Source organism: Tursiops truncatus, chromosome 2 (genome assembly GCF_011762595.2).
Source record: "Tursiops truncatus isolate mTurTru1 chromosome 2, mTurTru1.mat.Y, whole genome shotgun sequence".
Lineage (NCBI taxonomy): Eukaryota > Metazoa > Chordata > Mammalia > Artiodactyla > Delphinidae > Tursiops > Tursiops truncatus.
Window position 1 is genome coordinate 170,141,259 of NC_047035.1, and position 18,727 is coordinate 170,159,985.

Here is an 18,727-nt window from a genome sequence, read left to right on the forward strand (position 1 = left end):
TGGTGTTTCTCGGAAGTGCAGGAGAGAAAGGAGCAAACTGAAGGAGAAGACGCTTGCCAGCCTACAGAGCTGGTGTCAAAAAAAGTCCTTCCCAGAAATCTGGAGATGCAGAACGTCTCAACTGTGTCATCGGACTGTCCTCTCTTCACCAAGAAACCTTCTATTGGCGGGTTCTGTGAAACCCCTGCTGCTTGATGACTCTGAGCTCCTAAAAGGTCCCTGCAGTTAGATTCTGTGCTTTCCCCCCTCAATATTAACTAGAAAACTCCTATTTACATAGGGTAGCAAGCTACATTTTTTCCAACCACGTTCTCTAAAACACGTCAGAGTACAGTATCATGTTTGCTGCTTCACACAGATGCTAAGATTAAAAAGATGACCATGTCTACACTGGCTAGAAAAGATGACTTAATAAAACATGGCAGAGTTCAATTTAAAAATTTAAAGATTACATAGAGAAGATGGTCATAAATTATCTGAAGTTTTACAACCTGTTCATAAAGGTTATTAAAATTTATTTTCAACATTGACATTCAAATAAATAAAACTCAATTGTGAAAAATCTCTCCCAGTCCTACAAAATGTGTTCAGTGATTCTCTATGGGTCAAGAAGACAGTTCCAATGATATAAAAATAAGTTCTGGGCCATTGGACATCTCAAATATCAAGTGATTTTATTAAGTAAACAGATGGCACTGAATTTAAAATGACAAACTTATAACTCTTTCTAAAAAATTGTAATTACTTAGACTCCTAAAGATAAGCTGTTCATCTTGAAAAGAAAAACCAAAACAGTTATTTCACTGAATAGAAACAATTTTCTTACCCATCCTCAACCATGAAGGCAAATTTTAAATATGATAGCGTATATAATGTGACAATGTTTACTTACAAATACTCATCAAAATTGTTTTTATTCACTAATCTGGAGAAAGAACCTGTGTATGTTATGTGTATTTAAGTTGATCAGGCAGAATAAAAGCAAGTCATTCTGTTTTTGTCTCCATATAGGATACTGCATGCATTAACTGTTATTTCTTGATTTATAAGCTTAAGATCTACTGAATATTTTTTTAACAACCTTATGGGAGTATATATAATTGCTTTACAATGGTATGTTAATTTCTGCTTTATAACAAAATGAATCAGCTATACATATACATATATCCCCATATCTCCTCCCTCTTGCGTCTCCCTCCCAACCTCCCTATCCCATCACTCAGGGTGGTCACAAAGCACGTGGCTGCTTCCCACTAGCTATCTATTTTACATTTGGTGGTGTATATATGTCCATGCCACTCTCTCACTTTGTCACAACTTACCCTTCCCCCTCCCTGTGTCCTCAAGTCCATTCTCTATGTCTGCGTCTTTATTCCTGTCCTGGCCCTACATTCATCAGAACCATTTTTTTTTAGAATCCATATATATGTGTTAGCATATGGTATTTGTTTTTCTCCTTCTGACTTACTTCACTCTGTATGACAGACTCTAGGTCCATCCACGTCTCTACAAATAACTCAATTGCATTTCTTTTTATGGCTGACTAATATTCCATGGTATATATGTGCCACATCTTCTTTATCCATTCATCTGTCGATGGACACTTAGGTTGCTTCCATGTCCTGGCTATTGTAAATAGAGCTGCAATGAACATTGTGGTACATGACTCTTTTTGAATTATGGTTTTCTCGGGGTGTATGCCCAGTAGTGGGATTGCTGGGTCATATGGTAGTTCTATTTGTAGTTCTCTAAGGAACCTCCATACTGTTCTCCACAGTGGCTGTATCACTTTACATTCCCACCAACAGTGTAAAAGGTTCCCTTTTCTCCACACCCTCTCCAGCATTTATTGTTTGTAAATTTTTTGATGACGGCCATTCTGACTGGTGTGAGGTGATACCTCATTGTAGTTTTTTTTTTTTTTTTTTTTTTTTTTTTCCGGTACGCGGGCCTCTCACTGTTGTGGCCTCTCCCGTTGCGGAGCAACAGGCTCTGGACGCGCAGGCTCCGCGGCCATGGCTCACGGGCCCAGCCGCTCCACGGCATGTGGGATCTTCCCGGACCGGGGCACGAACCCATGTCCCCTGCATCGGCAGGCGGACTCTCAACCACTGCGCCACCAGGGAAGCCCTGTCATTGTAGTTTTGATTTGCATTCTCTAATGATTAGTGATGTTGAGCATCCTTTTATGTGTTTGTTGGCAATCTGTTTATTTTCTTTGGAGAAATGTCTATTTAGGTCTTCTGCCCATTTTTGGATTGGGTCGTTTGTTTTTTTGATATTCAGCTGCATGAACTGCTTGTAAATTTTGGAGATTAATCCTTTGTCAGTTGCTTCAACTGCAAGCATTTTCTCCCATTCTGAGGGTTCTCTTTTGGTCTTGTTTATGGTTTCCTTTGCTGTGCGAAAGCTTTTAAGTTTCATTAGGTCCCATTTGTTCATTTTTGTTTTTATCTCCATTTCTCTAGGAGGTGGGTCAAAAAGGATCTTGAGGTGATTTCTGTCATAGGTGTTCTGCCTATGTTTTTCTCTAAGAGTTTAATAGTGTCTGGCCTTACATTTAGCTCTTTAATCTCTTTTGAGTTTATTTTTGTGTCTGGTGTTAGGGAGTGTCCTAACTTCATTCTTTTACATGTAGCTGTCCAGTTTTCCCAGCACCACAGATTGAAGAGGCTGTCTTTTCTCCACTGTATATTCTTGCCTCCTTTATCAAAAATAAGGTGACTATAGGTGCCTGGGTTTATCTCTGGGCTTTCTATCCATTGACATATATTTCTGTTTTTGTATCAGTACCATACTGTCTTGATTACTGTAGCTCTGTAGTATAGTCTGAAGTCTGGGAGCCTGATTCCTCCAGCTCCATTTTTCTTTCTCAAGATTGCTTTGGCTGGTTGGGATCTTTTGTTTCTCCATACAAATTGTGAAACTTATTGTTCTAGTTCTGTGAAAAATGCCATTGGTAGTTTGACAGGGATTGGACTGAATCTGTAGATTGCTTTGGGTAGTATAGTCATTTTCACAATGTTGATTCTTCCAACCAAGATAACAGTATATCTCTCCATCTGTTAGTATCATCTTTAATTTCTTTCATCGGTGTCTTATAGTTTTCTGCATACAGACCTTTTGTCTCCTTAGGTAGGTTTATTCCTAGGTATTTTATTCTTTTTGTTGCAGTGGTAAATGGGAGTGTTTCCTTAATTTCTATTTCAGATTTTTCATCATTAGTGTATAGGAATGCAAGAGAGTTCTGTGCATTAATTTTGTATCCTGCTACTTTACCAAATTCATTGATTAGCTCTAGTAGTTTTCTGGTAGCATCTTTAGGATTCTCTATGTGTAGTATCATCTCATTTGCAAACAGTGACAATTTTACTTCTTCTTTTCCGATTTGGATTCCTTTATCTTCTCTTATTGCCATGGCTAAAATTTCCAAAACTTTGGTGAATAATAGTGGTGAGGGCTGGCAACCTTGTCTTGTTCCTGATGTTAGAGGAAATGGTTTCAGTTTTTCACCACTGAGAACGATGTTGGCTGTGGGTTTGTCACATATGGCCTTTATTATGTCGAGGTAGTTTCCCTGTATGCCTACTTTCTGGAGAGTTTTTTTAATCAAAATTGCTGCTGAATTTTGTCGAAAGCTTTTTCTGCATTTATTGAGATGATCATATGGTTTTTCTCCTTCAGTTTGTTAATATGGTGTATCACATTGATTGATTTGCGTATATTGAAGAATCCTTGCATTCCTGGGATAAGCCCCACTTGATCATGGTGTATGATTGTTTGGATTAATGTGCTGTTGGATTCTGTTTGCTAGTATTTTGTGGAGGATTTTTGCATGTATATTCATCACTGATATTGGCCTGTAGTTTTCTTTCTTTGTGACATCTTTGGTTTCAGTAACAGGGTGACGGTGGCCTCGTAGAGTGAGTTTGGGAGTGTTCCTCCCTCTGCTATATTTTGGAAGAGTTTGAGAAGGATAGGTGTTAGTTCTTCTCTAAATGTTTGATAGAATTTGCCTGTGAAGCCCTCTGGTCCTCAGCTTTTGTTTGTTGTAAGATTTTTAATTACAGTCTCAATTTCAGTGCTTGTGATTGGTCTGTTTATATTTTCTATTTCTTCCTGGTTCAGTCTTGGAAGATTGTGCTTTCCTAAGAATTAGTCCATTTCTTCCAGGTCGTCCATTTTATTGGCATATAGTTGCCTGTAGTAATCTTTCATGATTCTTTGTATTTCTGCATTGTCAGTTGTTACTTCTCCTTTTCCATTTCTAATTCTGTTGATTTGAGTCTTCCTTTTTATCCTGATGAGTCTGGCTAATGGTTTATCAATTTTGTTTATCTTCTCAATGAAACAGCTGTTAGTTTTATTGATCTTTGCTATTGTTTCCTTCATTTATTTTTCATTTATTTCTGATCTGATCTTTATGATTTCTTTCCTTCTGCTTATTTTGGGTTTTTTTTCTTTCTTTCTTTCTCTTAATGCTTTAGGTGAATGGTTAGGTTGTTTATTTGAGATTTTCTTGTTTCTTGACGTAGGACTGTATTGCTATAGACTTCCTCTTAGAACTGCTTTTGCTGCATCCCATAAGTTTTGGGTGGTTGTGTTTTCGTTGTCATTTGTCTCTAGGTATATTTTGATTTCCTCTTTGATTTCCTCAGTGATCTCTTGGTTATTTAGTAGCATATTGTTTAGCCACCATGTGTTTGTAGTTTTTACAGTTTTTTTCTTGTAATTGATACCTAGTCTCACAGCACTGTGGTCTCAAAAGATACTTAATATGATTTCAATATTCTTAAATTTACCAAGGCTTGATTTGTGACCCAAATATGATCTATCCTGGAGAATGTTCCATGAGCACTTGAGAAGAAAGTGTATTCTGCTGTTTTCGGATGGAATGTCCTATAAATATCAATTAAGTCCATCTTGTTTAATGTATCATTTAAAGCTTGCGTTTCCTTATTTTCATTTTGGATGATCTGTCCATTGGTGAAAGTGGGGTGTTAAAGTCCCCTACTATGACTGTGTTACTGTCGATTTCCCCTTTTATGGCTGTTAGTATTTGCCTTATGTATTGAGGTGCTCCTATGTTGGGTGCATAAATATTTATTTACAATTGTTATATCTTCTTCTTGGATTGATCCCTTGATCATTATGTAGTGTCCTTCTTTGTCTCTTCTAATAGTCTTTATTTTAAAATCTATTTTGTCTGATAGGAGAATTGCTACTCCAGCTTTCTTTTGATTTCCATTTGCATGGAATATCTTTTTCCATCCCCTCACTTTCAGTCTGTATGTGTCCCTGGGTCTGAAGTGGGTCTCTTGTAGACAGCAGATATATGGGTCTTATTTTTGTGTCCATTCAGCCAGTCTATGTCTTTTGGTTGGAGCATTTAATCCACTTACATTTAAGGTAGTTATTGATATATATGTTCCTATTACCCTTTTCTTAATTGTTCTGGGTTTGTTATTGTAGGTCTTTTCCTTCTCTTGTGGTTTCCTGCCTAAAGAAGTTCCTTTAGCATGTTTTGTAAAGCTGGTTTGCTGGTGCTGAATTCTCTTAGCTTTTGCCTCGCTGTAAAGGTTTTAATTTCTCCTTCGAATCTGAATGAGATCCTTGCTACGTACAGTAATCTTGGTTGTAGGTTTTTCCCTTTCATCACTTTAAATATGTCCTGCCACTCCCTTCTGGCTTGCAGAGTTTCTGCTGAAAGATTAGCTGTTAACCTTATATGGATTCCCCTGTATGTTATTTGTTGTTTTTCCCTTGCTGCTTTTAATATTTTTTCTTTGTATTTAATTTTTGTGATTAATATGTGTCTTGGCATATTTCTCCTTGGATTTATCCTGTGTGGGACTCTCTGCGCTTCCTAGCCTTGATTGACTATTTCCTTTCCCATATTAGGGAAGTTTTCAATAATCTCTTCAAATATTTTCTCAGTCCCTTTATTTTTCTCTTCTTTTTCTGGGATCCCTATAATTTGAATGTTGGTGCATTTAATGTTTTCCCAGAGGTCTCTGAGACTGTCCTCGATTCTTTTCATTCTTTTTTCTCTATTCTTCTCTGTGGTATTATTTCCACTATTTTATCTTCCAGGTCACTTATCTGTTCTTCTGCCTCAGTTATTCTGCTATTGATTTCTTCTAGAGAATTCTTAATTTCATTTATTATGTTGTTCATCATTGTTTGTTTGCTCTTTAGGTCTTCTAGGTCCTTGTTAAACGTTTCTCATATTTTCTCCATTCTATTTCCAAGATTTTGGATCACCTTTACTATCATTACTCTGAATTCTTTTTCAGGTAGACTGCCTATTCCCTCTTCATTTGTTTGGTCTGGTGGGTTTTTACCTTGTTCCTTCATCTGCTGTGTGTTTCTCTGCCTTCTCATTTTGCTTAACTTACTGTGCTTAGGGTCTCCTTTTTGCAGGTTCGTAGTTCCCATTGTTTTTGGTGTCTGCCCCCAGTGGGTAAGGTTGGTTCAATGGGTTGTGTAGGCTTCCTGGTGGAGGGGACTGGTGCCCGTGTTCTGGTAGATGAGGATGGATCTTGTCTTTCTGGTGGGCAGGACTGCATCCAGTGGTGTGTTTTGAGGTGTCTATGTCCTTATTATGATTTTAGGCAGCCTCTCTGCTAATGGGTGGGGTTGTGTTCCTGTCTTTCAGTTGTTTGGCATAGGGTGCCCAGCACTACAGCTTGCTGGTCGTTGAATGGAGCTGAGTCTTAGTGTTGAGATGGAGATCTCTGGGAGAGCTTTTGCCGTTTGATATTACGTGGAGCTGGGAGGTCACTGGTGGACCAATGTCCTGAACTCGGCTCTCCCACCTCAGAGCCACAGGCCTGACACCCGGCCGGAGCATGAAGAGCCTGTCAGCCACATGGCAGGGATCAGCTCCACGGACTGCAGGGGCCTTCAGGGGCACCCAGGCGCCAGGGGGGACCATCCTCCCACAGCAGCCTCTAGGGTAGGGCCCGTGTCAGACCACCGGGATCTACTGAATTCTTGTAATCAAAGACAACTTGGCACACTTACGTCCCCTTTTCCCCCTTTATCAAGTACTAACATGCTTATATCACAATGTGAAATAAATCTTCGGTGTTTTCTGCTAATTTATTTCTTTAACAGCAATCTATAGAGCATGAACACTGTGCCTGACACTGTTCTTGGTGTTAGGAAACAGAAACAAAACAGACCAAAATCCTGCTGTCATAAAGCTTACTAGTGAGGCAGGTAATACATAAAACAAATAACTAAGATATATAGTATGTGCCTAGTAACCAGGATTTATTAAAACCTTTCATTTCAATAAAAAGACAAACAACCTAATTCAAAAATAGACAAGGGACCTGAATAGACAATTCTCCAAAGAAGATATACAAATGGCCAAAAAGCACATAAAAAGATGATCAACATCATCAGTCATGAGGAAAATGTAAATCAAACCACAAAGACCACTTAGCTGCAACTAAGAGTCCACATGCTGCAAGTAAGAAGTCTACATGCTGCAACTAAGAGCCCGCAGGCTGCAACCAACACCCAGTGTGGCCAAAATAAATAAATAATATTTTTTAAAAAAATCTATTTTTGAGGGAATTCCCTGGTGGTACAGTGGTCGGGACTCCTCACTTTCACTGCCAATGGTGTGGGCTCAATCCCTGGACAGGGAACCAAAATCCCGCAAGCTGCGTGGTGCGGCACGGCCCCCGCCAAAAATAAATCTATTTTCGAGAATGAGCGGGAGAGAGAATCTTAATGAAAAGGGGGAAAGGATGGGGTTGAGCTTTTAGAAAAGGTGGCTAGAGAAGGCCTCACTAAGGAGGTGACACTTGAATGCTGACCTGAAGGTAGGAAGGAATCCTTTATACAGACATCTGATGCAAGATCCTAAAGGGAAGAGCAGGGGCAGAGGGCTTGCCTCACTTTTGAGGCAGAGGGAAGGCCACCGTGGCCAAGCAAGACAGGAGGGGAGAGTAGTAGGAAATGAGATTAGAGGGCAACAGGGAATCTGATTAGCAAAGGAAGGGCCTAGGGGGTCATTCTAAGGACTTTGGCTTTTACTCTTAGTGAAAAGGGAGCCAATGACGTGAAGTGACTTACATTTTAATGGGCTCCTTTTAGTCCTGAATTGAGAAGCTACTACAGACCCATGAAGGGCAACAGCATGGTCTAGTCATCAGTTAGGAAGCTAGAGCAATGATGGAGGAAAGAGAATTCTCCAATTTGTCTTTCAATTCTTTCAGTAAGTTTTCAGTTTCTCTTTCGTCCTTCAAATGTTCTGTCCTTATCGCCTCCATAGTTTCATGGATATAATAACTTCTCTTACGGTTTTTGGTGTTTTGAAGTTTTTCTTTCATGCCTTCACTGTCTCTGATCTTTTCGGTTCCTTTTTCCTTATTTGCTCTTATTTCTGTTTTTCTTTTTTTTTGGCCAAGCCACTTGGCTTGCAGTATCTTAGTTCCCCAATCAGGGACTGAACCCGTGCCCCCTGCAGTGAGAGCGTGGAGTTCTAACCACTGGAATGCCAGGGAAGTCCTTGATTTCTGTTTTTCACGTTAGCATTCCTCAAATATCTGATGATCCTTGGTGGTCTGCTAATATGTGGAAAAACTAAAAAGCACTGTCTGTGTGGGCAGGACTTGGAAACCTCACTGTGAGATTATTTGGTTGGGCCGTTTCATTGCAGTATCTTGACCTGGTCAATTTGGCCAAAGAAAAATAAATTGCTTTAATCATGAGTGGGTACATTCAACAAGTGAAAAGCTGCTGAGATCTAATCATTAAAAACACACATCTCATGAGGCTTCTCACCCCTCGTCTATCCGAGCCACTCTATCACCAAGTCCTGTCAGCTTAACTCGGGTATAAATCTCTCAAATTTATATACAGTTGATCCTTGAACAATGCAGGGGTTGGGGGTGCTGACCCTCACTCAGCACCACCGAAAACTCACATTTAACTTATAATCGGTCCTATGTATCCATGGTTCCTCTGTATCCGTGGTTCCGCATCCACGGATTCAACCACCTGGGGATCCAACCAACTGGGAAGTGTGTAGGATTTACTATGGAAAAATAATCCGTGTGTAAGTGGACCCGCTCAGTTCAAACCCGGTGTTGTTCAAGTTGTACTTCTATCCATCTCTATCATCATTCCCCTGGACCAAACTACACTTTGCTCACCAGGAAGACTACGGGAGTCTTGTTCACCTACTCCTAGGATATCCTTCAGTGTCTGTCTTCCACAACTGGCCAGAGTGATCTTTACAAAGTGCATTTTTAGTCCTGCTCCCTTCCCTCATATCTCCCCCGCAAACTACTCCCACCGATTTTTAAAGTCTAGTGGCGGTCCTTACTCTTAGAAGAGAGTCGCATGGGCTGCCTACCTTTGCAGCCTCCTCACGCCCCCGGTCCCGCCCCCAGTTCTCAGCGCTCCTGCTCTCCTCTCCGTTGTTCACACCACAGTCCTTTCTTCTATGGCTGTTTGCTTGCTCCAACTGTTTCTTTAAGTAGGGAATGCTCTTTTTTCCCTCTCCCTGTAGTTTCATCTTACTGATGCCTCAGGGCTCACTTTCAACATCAATTCCTCAAGGAGAGGTTCCTAATCTTCCTTAAAGCTTTACAGACCTGTGTTTTGTTAGCATCCATCACAGCTGTAATTTTATAAGTGTGACTCTTTGATTAATGCCTCCCCCGTTAAAATGCACACTTCCATAAAAACAGGTGCCTAATCCTTTCCCTTACCATGTATTCACAGCACCCTGCATAATACCAGGCACATATTATACACCCTGTAAATATCTGACAAATGGGTATATATGTGAAGGCAGAGAACTGCAACTATTACCACCTCCAGTGTGTAAGTCACAAGAAGAAGGTGACTGCTTTTCAAAGGCATTTTACAATGCCAAATTACAGACTGCCTTGAAAACTTTGACCTTAAAACATGCTTTTTTACTTCATCGTAATCAGGACAAAGAAATCAGCACACAAAATACATTTCCAGACAAACACACACACCAGTTTTACAGAAAAAGATATAAACATTCACATTAAGGTCTGGGGCAGGTGGGGGGCCGGGAACAAAACTCTGTTGTTCATTTCAGGCCAAGAACATAAAGTGAACCTACCTACCAGAAACAAAGAAACCAAAAATCAAACAGAATAACAAAAACAAAGCCATAGCTAAAATTACTTGTGCAAATACATAAATATCCAAGAAAGAATGACCAAGTAATGGATCTTGTTGTAACATAAAGAAAAGCAAAATTGACAGTATTTTCTATATGATAAAGACTATATAAATACTGCTTCATTTAAAAAAACTTAAAATTGGACCTAGTAAATGCTACCAAGTATCATCAATGTTATTTACCATTTACATGTTCTTCCAGCTTTAGAATACTTTATTTCAAAGGGAAAATTTTTTTACCTGTAACTCTATAAAGATAACATGTTCAAGCAATCCAAATTCAATTGTGCTAAAATTCACGGAAAAGGAAGTACCCGTGCTTTTAAGAAGCTTCAGAGTGAGTCATGAGGACATATTTTTAGAAGATATAAACGTCACTGGAACCCAACTGTAGGAAATTCGTGCAAAGGCTTTATTCATTAAACTAATGAATTTCTCTACAGTATGTGCCAGTCTATATACCAGATGGGGAAAACACAAAGGTAAGTATCAAAACAATCAGTACAAAATTTAAGAGTTCTAAAAGAGAGATAAGGTATTTGGAATACCTGGTCTTTATGATTTATAACAGTAGAAGAACCTGAAATCTTAACGTAAGCTTTTCTATAATTACTTCATGTGTGTGTGCACTTTCCTATCAGGATTATTAGCAGCTTCAAGGATGCAAATACATGAAGACAGATTTAAAAACCCTGACTGACATCCACGGTGTACGCTGAGTGTGTTTTGTCAGGTCCACAACTGGTGTGGCAGGGTTTTTAAAGTTTTCCTATGTACTTCATGGCTCAATTCCACTTTTCAATGCAGTGGCTGGGGCCTACGGATAAGAAGATGAATGAGACAGTCCGTGCCCCACTGCTGACCACGGGCCATGCAAAGAAAGGCGCGGGTAGTAGCAACGGTGCATCATGTGATAAATGCAACAGCACAATGGACCCACTGCTATGGGAACAACAAAGAATACCAGAACAGGTAGGTAAGGAGTGTCTACTCCATAGAAAGGTGGGTATCATTCACTCCCATGACTCTCTCAACATACCTAACATTTCGATGTTTGAAAACAAAATGCATATTTACATAGCACAAGTGACACTGTTCCTTCTATTAACCTCCCGTGAAACCTCTTCTGCTGTTTTGACAACAAAATCATTTCTTAAATATCAATCATAAAATTTAAGGTTTAAAATATTTTTATCTTAGTATCTTTTATATTTGACACATATAGTTTGATAGAATTTATTAGTTTTCCTAATGTTAAAGAATAGGGTTGGTGATAAAAATAATAATTGGCTTGAAAATACATTTCTGTATGTGAATTGGAATTGATTTCCTTTTCTGGAAATTTATAACACTTGACACTAAAATGAGTCAAATGATGAAATCCTCACAGGCAGGAATTAGTTGTTTAGGTTCTGTAGTTTACATTTGCTTTTAACTTCTTCCTCTCTACTTCAGGAGGAAAATATATAGCAAAAGCCGTCAGACGAAATGTAACAAATCAGTATGGTCTGTACTCTTACGGTTGTATTTTATAGCTTTCCTTGTTTAAGGAAAGGTAAGTATGTTTCTTTCACTAAATCCACTAGCTGGATGTTTGCCAGCACAATAAAAGTGAATACAGTAATAAATAATGAAATAGATCCACAAAACTTAGCACTGTCAGTTCAGTCTTTGGTACAATTTATACAATTCATACTTCTTACGGAAACAAATAAAGTACTTTAACAAGTACAAGCTGAAAAAGCACGTTGAGTAATCAGGAAAGTGCAACAGAATTAAGAAACATCAAAAATATAATTATATATTTTCTTCCTTTAGTCCAACATCTAGCAACTCTATGTAGGCATACCAGAAATGTTTAATAAATGTAGAATAATGAAAACGGCAATGATGATGATGACAACAGCTAAGATATACTGGGCATTTAACTTGTACTAGGTACTGCTAATTGTTTAATATTTAAGCCTGACAACAATCCTAAGAGCAAGGCACTATTATTAAACCCTATTTTAAAGACATGGGAGAAGAGGCTGAGCCATGTTAGGAAGCGGCATGGTTGGGATTCTAACGAAGGCTGTCTGACTTCAAGGCTCTTAACCACTCAATTGTGGAAAAAGAAATATTATAAAGGCTGGGATTTAGCAACAGTTTTGTTGCAAGAACTTTATAACAAACATATTCAAATGTATTTAATCTAGTTCAATATTGTAATATTGTATCTACTAAAACTGTAGGAAATATTCCATCCTGAAAGAGCAACTGACTTGTATACCACTGAACTATTAATAGATTTTAAAATGCTTTTTCCTAGATGTTATAAATAAAACTATTTTATATCACGTAAGTTAGATTCTTATCCTCTCTGCAAAAGAGTAAACCAAAACATTTAATTTCAATTATTTTCACCATAACACAAGTGATTTCTGAAAAAAATCAAGAGCCAAAGTTCTAAAGTTGGAAAAGATAAAGAAATTATAAGTAAATCATGACTGATTTTACTGAAATGATTCCAAAACCAAAGCAGTACAACAGTACGCCCTTTAGTATTAACTTTTTAGATTTTGAAACAATCCACTTCACAGTGGGAATACACTGAAGTCTGTACAAAGATCCAAACTAAACATGGACTTATATTACTTGTTTGCCTGATGTCATACTTACAAAAAAAAAAAAAAAAATCCTGCAATAAGCATACCTTGGCAAAAAATACGGTGAGGTGAGTTTCACTGCCAACAATCCAAATAGGGAATTTTGGAGATTTCAAGTAAGAACCAACCTAGAACAAATGTAGCAAAATAAATAAACAAATGAAAATTTTATACTGCCTGTTAAATATCTGCCAACGAATATCTGAAGCATAACTGAAGTGTCTAATTCATATTGAAAGGGAATAATGGATTGTGCCAGAATGCCTTACCCATAATGGTCAAATGCTAAGTGTAAAAAAGGAATGTTATAAAGACTGTCAGGGCTAAGTTTTTAACTACACCTTTCCACTAGAAGAATAATACAGATTTAACACAGCTAAAAAGAATTAGTTTAGCTCTAAGAATCATTCTCAGGTTTCACTAAAGATCCTAGATAAAATGACCACTTCTAGAAATTCAGCTTGGTACCTCAAACCCTAAAACTATAACCTTGACAACAATTATCAGGAAAATAATTATAAATTAACAAGTGAGTAGATATATGAATAAATAAGGGGAAAAACCTTAAGAATATTCTGTCTTCAAAGAACCTGGGGCAACACAGTAATCTCTCTAAAGCAAAACACACACTCCCAAACATTTAAGAATATAAAAGAATCCTGTCATTTGATTCTTCATGGTAGGAAGTAAATTCAAAGTTTTACAGTATTAAGTCTCTTTAAAATATGTAAGAAGTTATACTTTATAGCCTGCCTTCGAGGTTATATATTTAATATAAAAATGACAGTACCCCAAATTTGAGAGTATGATTTTTTTGTGCGTGACCGAGAAAAAAAAGCTTAAAATTCAACAGACTTGTGAACTCGGATCACGTTCACATGAATCACCCACACTCTTAGATGGACAAAGACTCTGACAACTAGCCTTACCAATCACATGTGCTGAATTTTCTTTTCTCACACAGACTCCCTAGAACTGGAAAATTCCAGGTGGCTGCTCGCAGCAGTCAGGGCCAACCATTCGCCCCTAAGCAGCCAAAAGCCCTGCTCTGGTGCCCGGCTTTCAACCACCCTTTGGAACTGACTGCTATCATTAGGAGGGAAATGGGAAAGAGGCGGGTACTCTTTTGTATTCGGGGATCGTAATGCTAGTATCTTTGACCTAGGAGGACAGGGAGGGATGAGCGGATATGCTAACAGCAGTGGTGAACCAGCAGAGGAGGAAGGATGGTTTGAGGACAAGAGAAAAGTGTTAACAGCACAAGGACAAAGAAACAGGAAAAGCTCTGGTCACAGTTCAGAGTGAAGGGATTTTAGAGGTGTTCAGTGCAAGGCCTTCCACTTTACATAAGGAAGCTGCGAACTCCACAGGACCCGTGCTTCGCCGGAATTCAGACAGCTAACTAGTACAGAGCTGGGGTTAAAGCTCAGGTTTTATAATTCCTCATGTGGCAGCTTTCTATTACATCACGCTGCCTCTTGCAGTGAAAAGTTCAGGTGCTGTTTAACTTCTCCTTTAGAAAAAGTGTGTGTGTTTATATATGTGTGTGCGTTTAAGGTAGAAGTAAAACATGAGGATAAAATTACAAACAGTGGGATCAAAGGGTAAATGAGTGCTGAGCTCACGAAGTGTTTGTAATAAGAAAAATAAATAAAAGAAGGCATAAATGGAGCAACCACTTTGGAAAACAGTTTGACAGTTCCTCCAAAAGCTACGTATATAACTACCATATGACCAAGTAATTTCACTCCTGGGTATACACTCAAGACAAATAAAAACATGCTCACTAAAGACTTATATATTAATGTTCATAGCAGTATTATGCGTAATAGTCAAAAATCAGAAACAAGCCAAATGTCCATCAACTGATAAATAGAAAAATGAAACTGATATAAACTGATATATCACACAATAGAATATTATTTGGTCATACAAAGGAATGAAGTACTAATACATGTTAAAACATGAATGAAGACTGAGAACATTATGCTAAGTGAAAGAAGCCAGACACTAAAGGCCACATACTGTAGGATTCCATTTAAATGAAATGTCCAAAACAGGCAAAACTGCAGGGACAGAAAGTTGCCAGGGGCTGGGGAGGAACGAGGAGGTGACAGCTAAAGGGTTTAGAGCAGGAGTCCCCAACCTTTTTGGCCGGTTACGTGGAAGACAATTTTTCCATGGACCGGGGTTGCAGGGGAGTGGGGGGAATGGGGGCGGGGGCGGATGGCTCAGGCGGTAATGCGAGCAATGGGGAGCAGTGGGGAGTGGCAGATGAAGCTTCGCTCGCTTGCTCGCTCGCCCGCCGCTTACTTCCTGCTGTGAGGCCTGGGGTTTGGGGACCCCTGGTTTAGAGGATCTTTTTGGAGAGAGGAAAACATATTGGTATTAGATAATGGTCATAATGGCACAGCCCTATGAATATACGAAAAACCACTCAATAGCACACTTTAAAATGGTGAATTTTATGCATGAGTTATGTATGAGTTTTTTAAAAGGTGCACAGCCAAAAGCACTGAGTCACCTTTTATCTCACGTGCGAGTATGCGCACGCACGCATACAGGGGCAGGAGAGGGAAAGAGAGAGAGAGACACCTAGAGAGCCCGTGAGAGAGACTGTTTCATTTGTCTTAATGAACACATATGAGCAAAATTATATGAAAATGTTAATTTCAATTCTAAAGGGCAATTTGCTGCACTATCAAAGAACAGGGAGATGTTCAGATTCACAAAACTAATACAAACACATATTCCCTTAAGGCCATTTCTCTAAATGTTTGATGATAAGTGAATGTATATATATTTTCAGAAGGATATCTACAGTTATATACAGATGAGCACCAGAGTGTAAGAGAGAGTGTTTTTTGGTTTTTGTTTTGTTTCTTTAATGCTGTCTTAACTCAGCTTTGAGGCCCTGACTGGGGGCTGGTCAATTCCCTTAAAAAAGACAGCTCATTAAGTCCAAACCCCAGACACCTGACATGTCTCCTCACCCCAGGCCACTCTGCATGGCCCTAATCGCTCTGGAGTCAGGCCCCAGACAACAAGGGACAACTCCCAAGCCCAGAGCTCACCCAAACTATTCAAACCAGCCAGGTCACAGGGAGCCCAGGCAACCCAGCTAACTCCATCCCAATTTCCACACGTAAGCTGCTCCCTAGGGCTGCAGCCTGCTGTTGCCTTGTCCCCAGGTATAATTCTCTTCTTGGCCCTGCCTGGTAGCATTCTCTTGTTTGGAGCTGTAGGTCACAGAGTTCTGCCTTTCATCTATCTGAGTATCAGCGTGCTGTATCCCACCATTAAAAATATCTTTAAACCTAGAAAACACCACAGTTACCGCTAGAACACTAGAGCAGTAACACTAGGTTGGCACTAGAGCAATAATACTGGAGCAACAGGAGAATATACAGCAGCTAACGACTTCCCACTAAGATCTTGGGGATAAAACAGACATTCCTCTGTTCTATCTAACAGTTAAAGAAAAGCAAATGCACATATTTAGAGAATTACAATTCTGGCGAAATTGTCTGCTCATTCATTCAACACGTATTGACTGAGCATCTACTATGTACCCAGAAGGGCGATGTGCCTGCCTTCAAAGAGTTCACATTCCATTAGGGACAACAGAAAAACAAATTCAAGATTAAAAAAAGATAACCAAATCAATAAAAAAGATCCCCGCAAAGTGATTATTCCCATGAAATAATGTGAAAGAGTCACGGAGGGAATGGCCCAGGAAAGGGTCTCTGAGGCACAGTCTGAAGTAGAGTCTGAAGGAGAGAGTGAGCCATCCATTTAAGAGCTGGAGTATTCCACGCAGAAATGAAGGAAGTACGAAGGCTCACCAGGTAGGAAAGGGCCTGGCGTGTATGAAAAACTGACAGGAGACCAGCGTGGCTGGAGCACAGCAATGGAGAGAGTGCAACGCAACTCTGGAAGGACAGACAGAATCCAGACCATCAGGGCCTTAAGGCCACAGGGTGAAGATTTCAAAATATATCATCTTCACACCCTATCTGTCTGCAAAACACACACCACAGTTTTCAGAAAACAGCTTCACTGACGTATCTTTGACATACAAAAATTGTATGTATTTAAGGTGTACAACTTGATACCTGGATATATGTACACACCGTAAAAAGATCACCACAATCAAGCTAAGTAACATATCCACCGCTTCTGTGTGGTCACCATTTTTTACGTGCACACACACTTTTAGGAATATGAGCGTCTGCGGGTGTGCTGGGGAGGAGACGCAGTTTGATTCTCCAGTCGCTAGGCTGCCTCAGAATAGCTTTACCTTGTGTAATTAAAGTCACTGAAAATATAAGAGTTGCTACTGTTTGACAGTACAATTACTACTAATGAATAAGGGCAGGATGACACCTATTTGATTATCATATCCCTGTCACCCCTGTCCAAGTGTTGTCATGAAAGAGGAATGCTGTCTGGTAAAAAAGAAAGGGAGGGGAGGAAGGGAAGGAAGGAAGAAAGGAAAAAAGAAAGAAAGGCACTGTTATTGTTACTAAAAATAATCAACCACTGCTATGGAACCACCATTCTAAAATGGAAAAGAATATGAGAGCTACTTCCTTCTTTCCCCCAAATCAGAACATCTTATTAAGCGCAAATCATTAACGATTTAAACTCCATTTAAAACTATTTGGAATATCCAATAGTTATTTCAGAATGTGCAGGAAAGCTATGAAATACATATCAAAAAATGAGAGTTTCATGGCAGTTCCTAATTCCAGCACATGTGTTAAAGAGTTTAATGCTGTGAAGTGCTTGGATTTTGCTTTCTAGTGTGAAATCAGTTTTCAGATGAAAAAGACAAGTTAGAATTTCAGGCATTTAGCAGATGCTTTTTCTTTGCCTGATAAGGTATTATCAGTTTTTTCAGCGAAGCATACTGTTAGTGAGGCACAAACAGGGCATTCTTTCCCCTCAGTTTCCCCAAAACTGTATTTATATTCGATAACGGATATCTGTTTTTATAAATTATTTCATGCTGGGTTCTGCCCCCGACCCTCAAAAAGGAACAAGCCTCAAAAAATAAGGAGACTCAGCATGATCAGCCAGCTTAACTCCATCCTCGATAAGCCTGTCAGTTCAGGAAGGGTGGCCAGAAAAGAACTGAGAGTACACACTGTCTGTAGTAAGCTAAAATACGTTGTCCCACGAGAAAAATGCTCTCTGCAACAGTGGACATGTGAATAAAAACCATTCAAAGTATCTTAAAAATCAACTTACCTTACAGTACCTTAATGCTTCCATCAGTGTTAAGAATCCTACAGCTGCTTGTTCATGTATACCAAGAAGTTCTGCAACAAAAAAGTTAGCACTGCATTAGCATATAAATCTGAAAAGCACTTCAATGTAAATATATATGTAAACATATATATATATACTCTACACCAGAACTTTTACTTTTACCCAAAACTATACTTTAAAGCTCAGCATATATTTATTGTTAGGAGTGCACATCAAGTCATCGTGACACTACTACTCATTATAAAATACCATTAAATTAGGTAGTGGGTAATGTGATCCTTCAGATGTACATTAAATGTATTTATAAAACTTTATATTCAATGTTAACTTTTGATGGACATTTGATACCATTCCTCTCTCCCATAAACAAACACAAGCAGCATGCTTAAGACTGGGGAAATAAGGATGAATAGAACACAGTAACTGCTTTACAAAGGCTAAGAGCTTATCAAAGGAGGCAGATGAAAAACTTGTGCTCTCTGTTTATATGAACACACACATCTTATAGTTGTATTAAAGCATCTGCTTACTGTGTTAGGGAAGGCGTACACAAGTGGTAACATCTGAATTGAATCTTGTAGCATATGTAGGAATTTTCCAGGCCAAGAAGCAGAGGAAATGGT

The 18,727-nt window shown here is 39.0% G+C and overlaps 1 protein-coding gene across 5 annotated transcripts in view; it reads right to left on the reverse strand.

Moving 5' to 3' along the window:
- MINDY3 (MINDY lysine 48 deubiquitinase 3) overlaps positions 1-18,727 on the reverse strand; it is a 93,675-nt gene that overhangs the window by 39,877 nt on the left and 35,071 nt on the right. For 4 of the 5 annotated variants that reach the window (XM_073801695.1, XM_019933498.3, XM_019933499.2 and 1 more), the window contains 2 exons: positions 18,084-18,154; positions 12,878-12,958 (listed from right to left, as the gene is read on the reverse strand). In XM_073801695.1, the coding sequence (XP_073657796.1) occupies positions 12,878-12,958; positions 18,084-18,154 (152 nt within the window). The remainder of the gene's footprint in view (positions 1-12,877; positions 12,959-18,083; positions 18,155-18,727) is intronic. The other variant, XM_073801694.1, reaches the window with a different exon arrangement.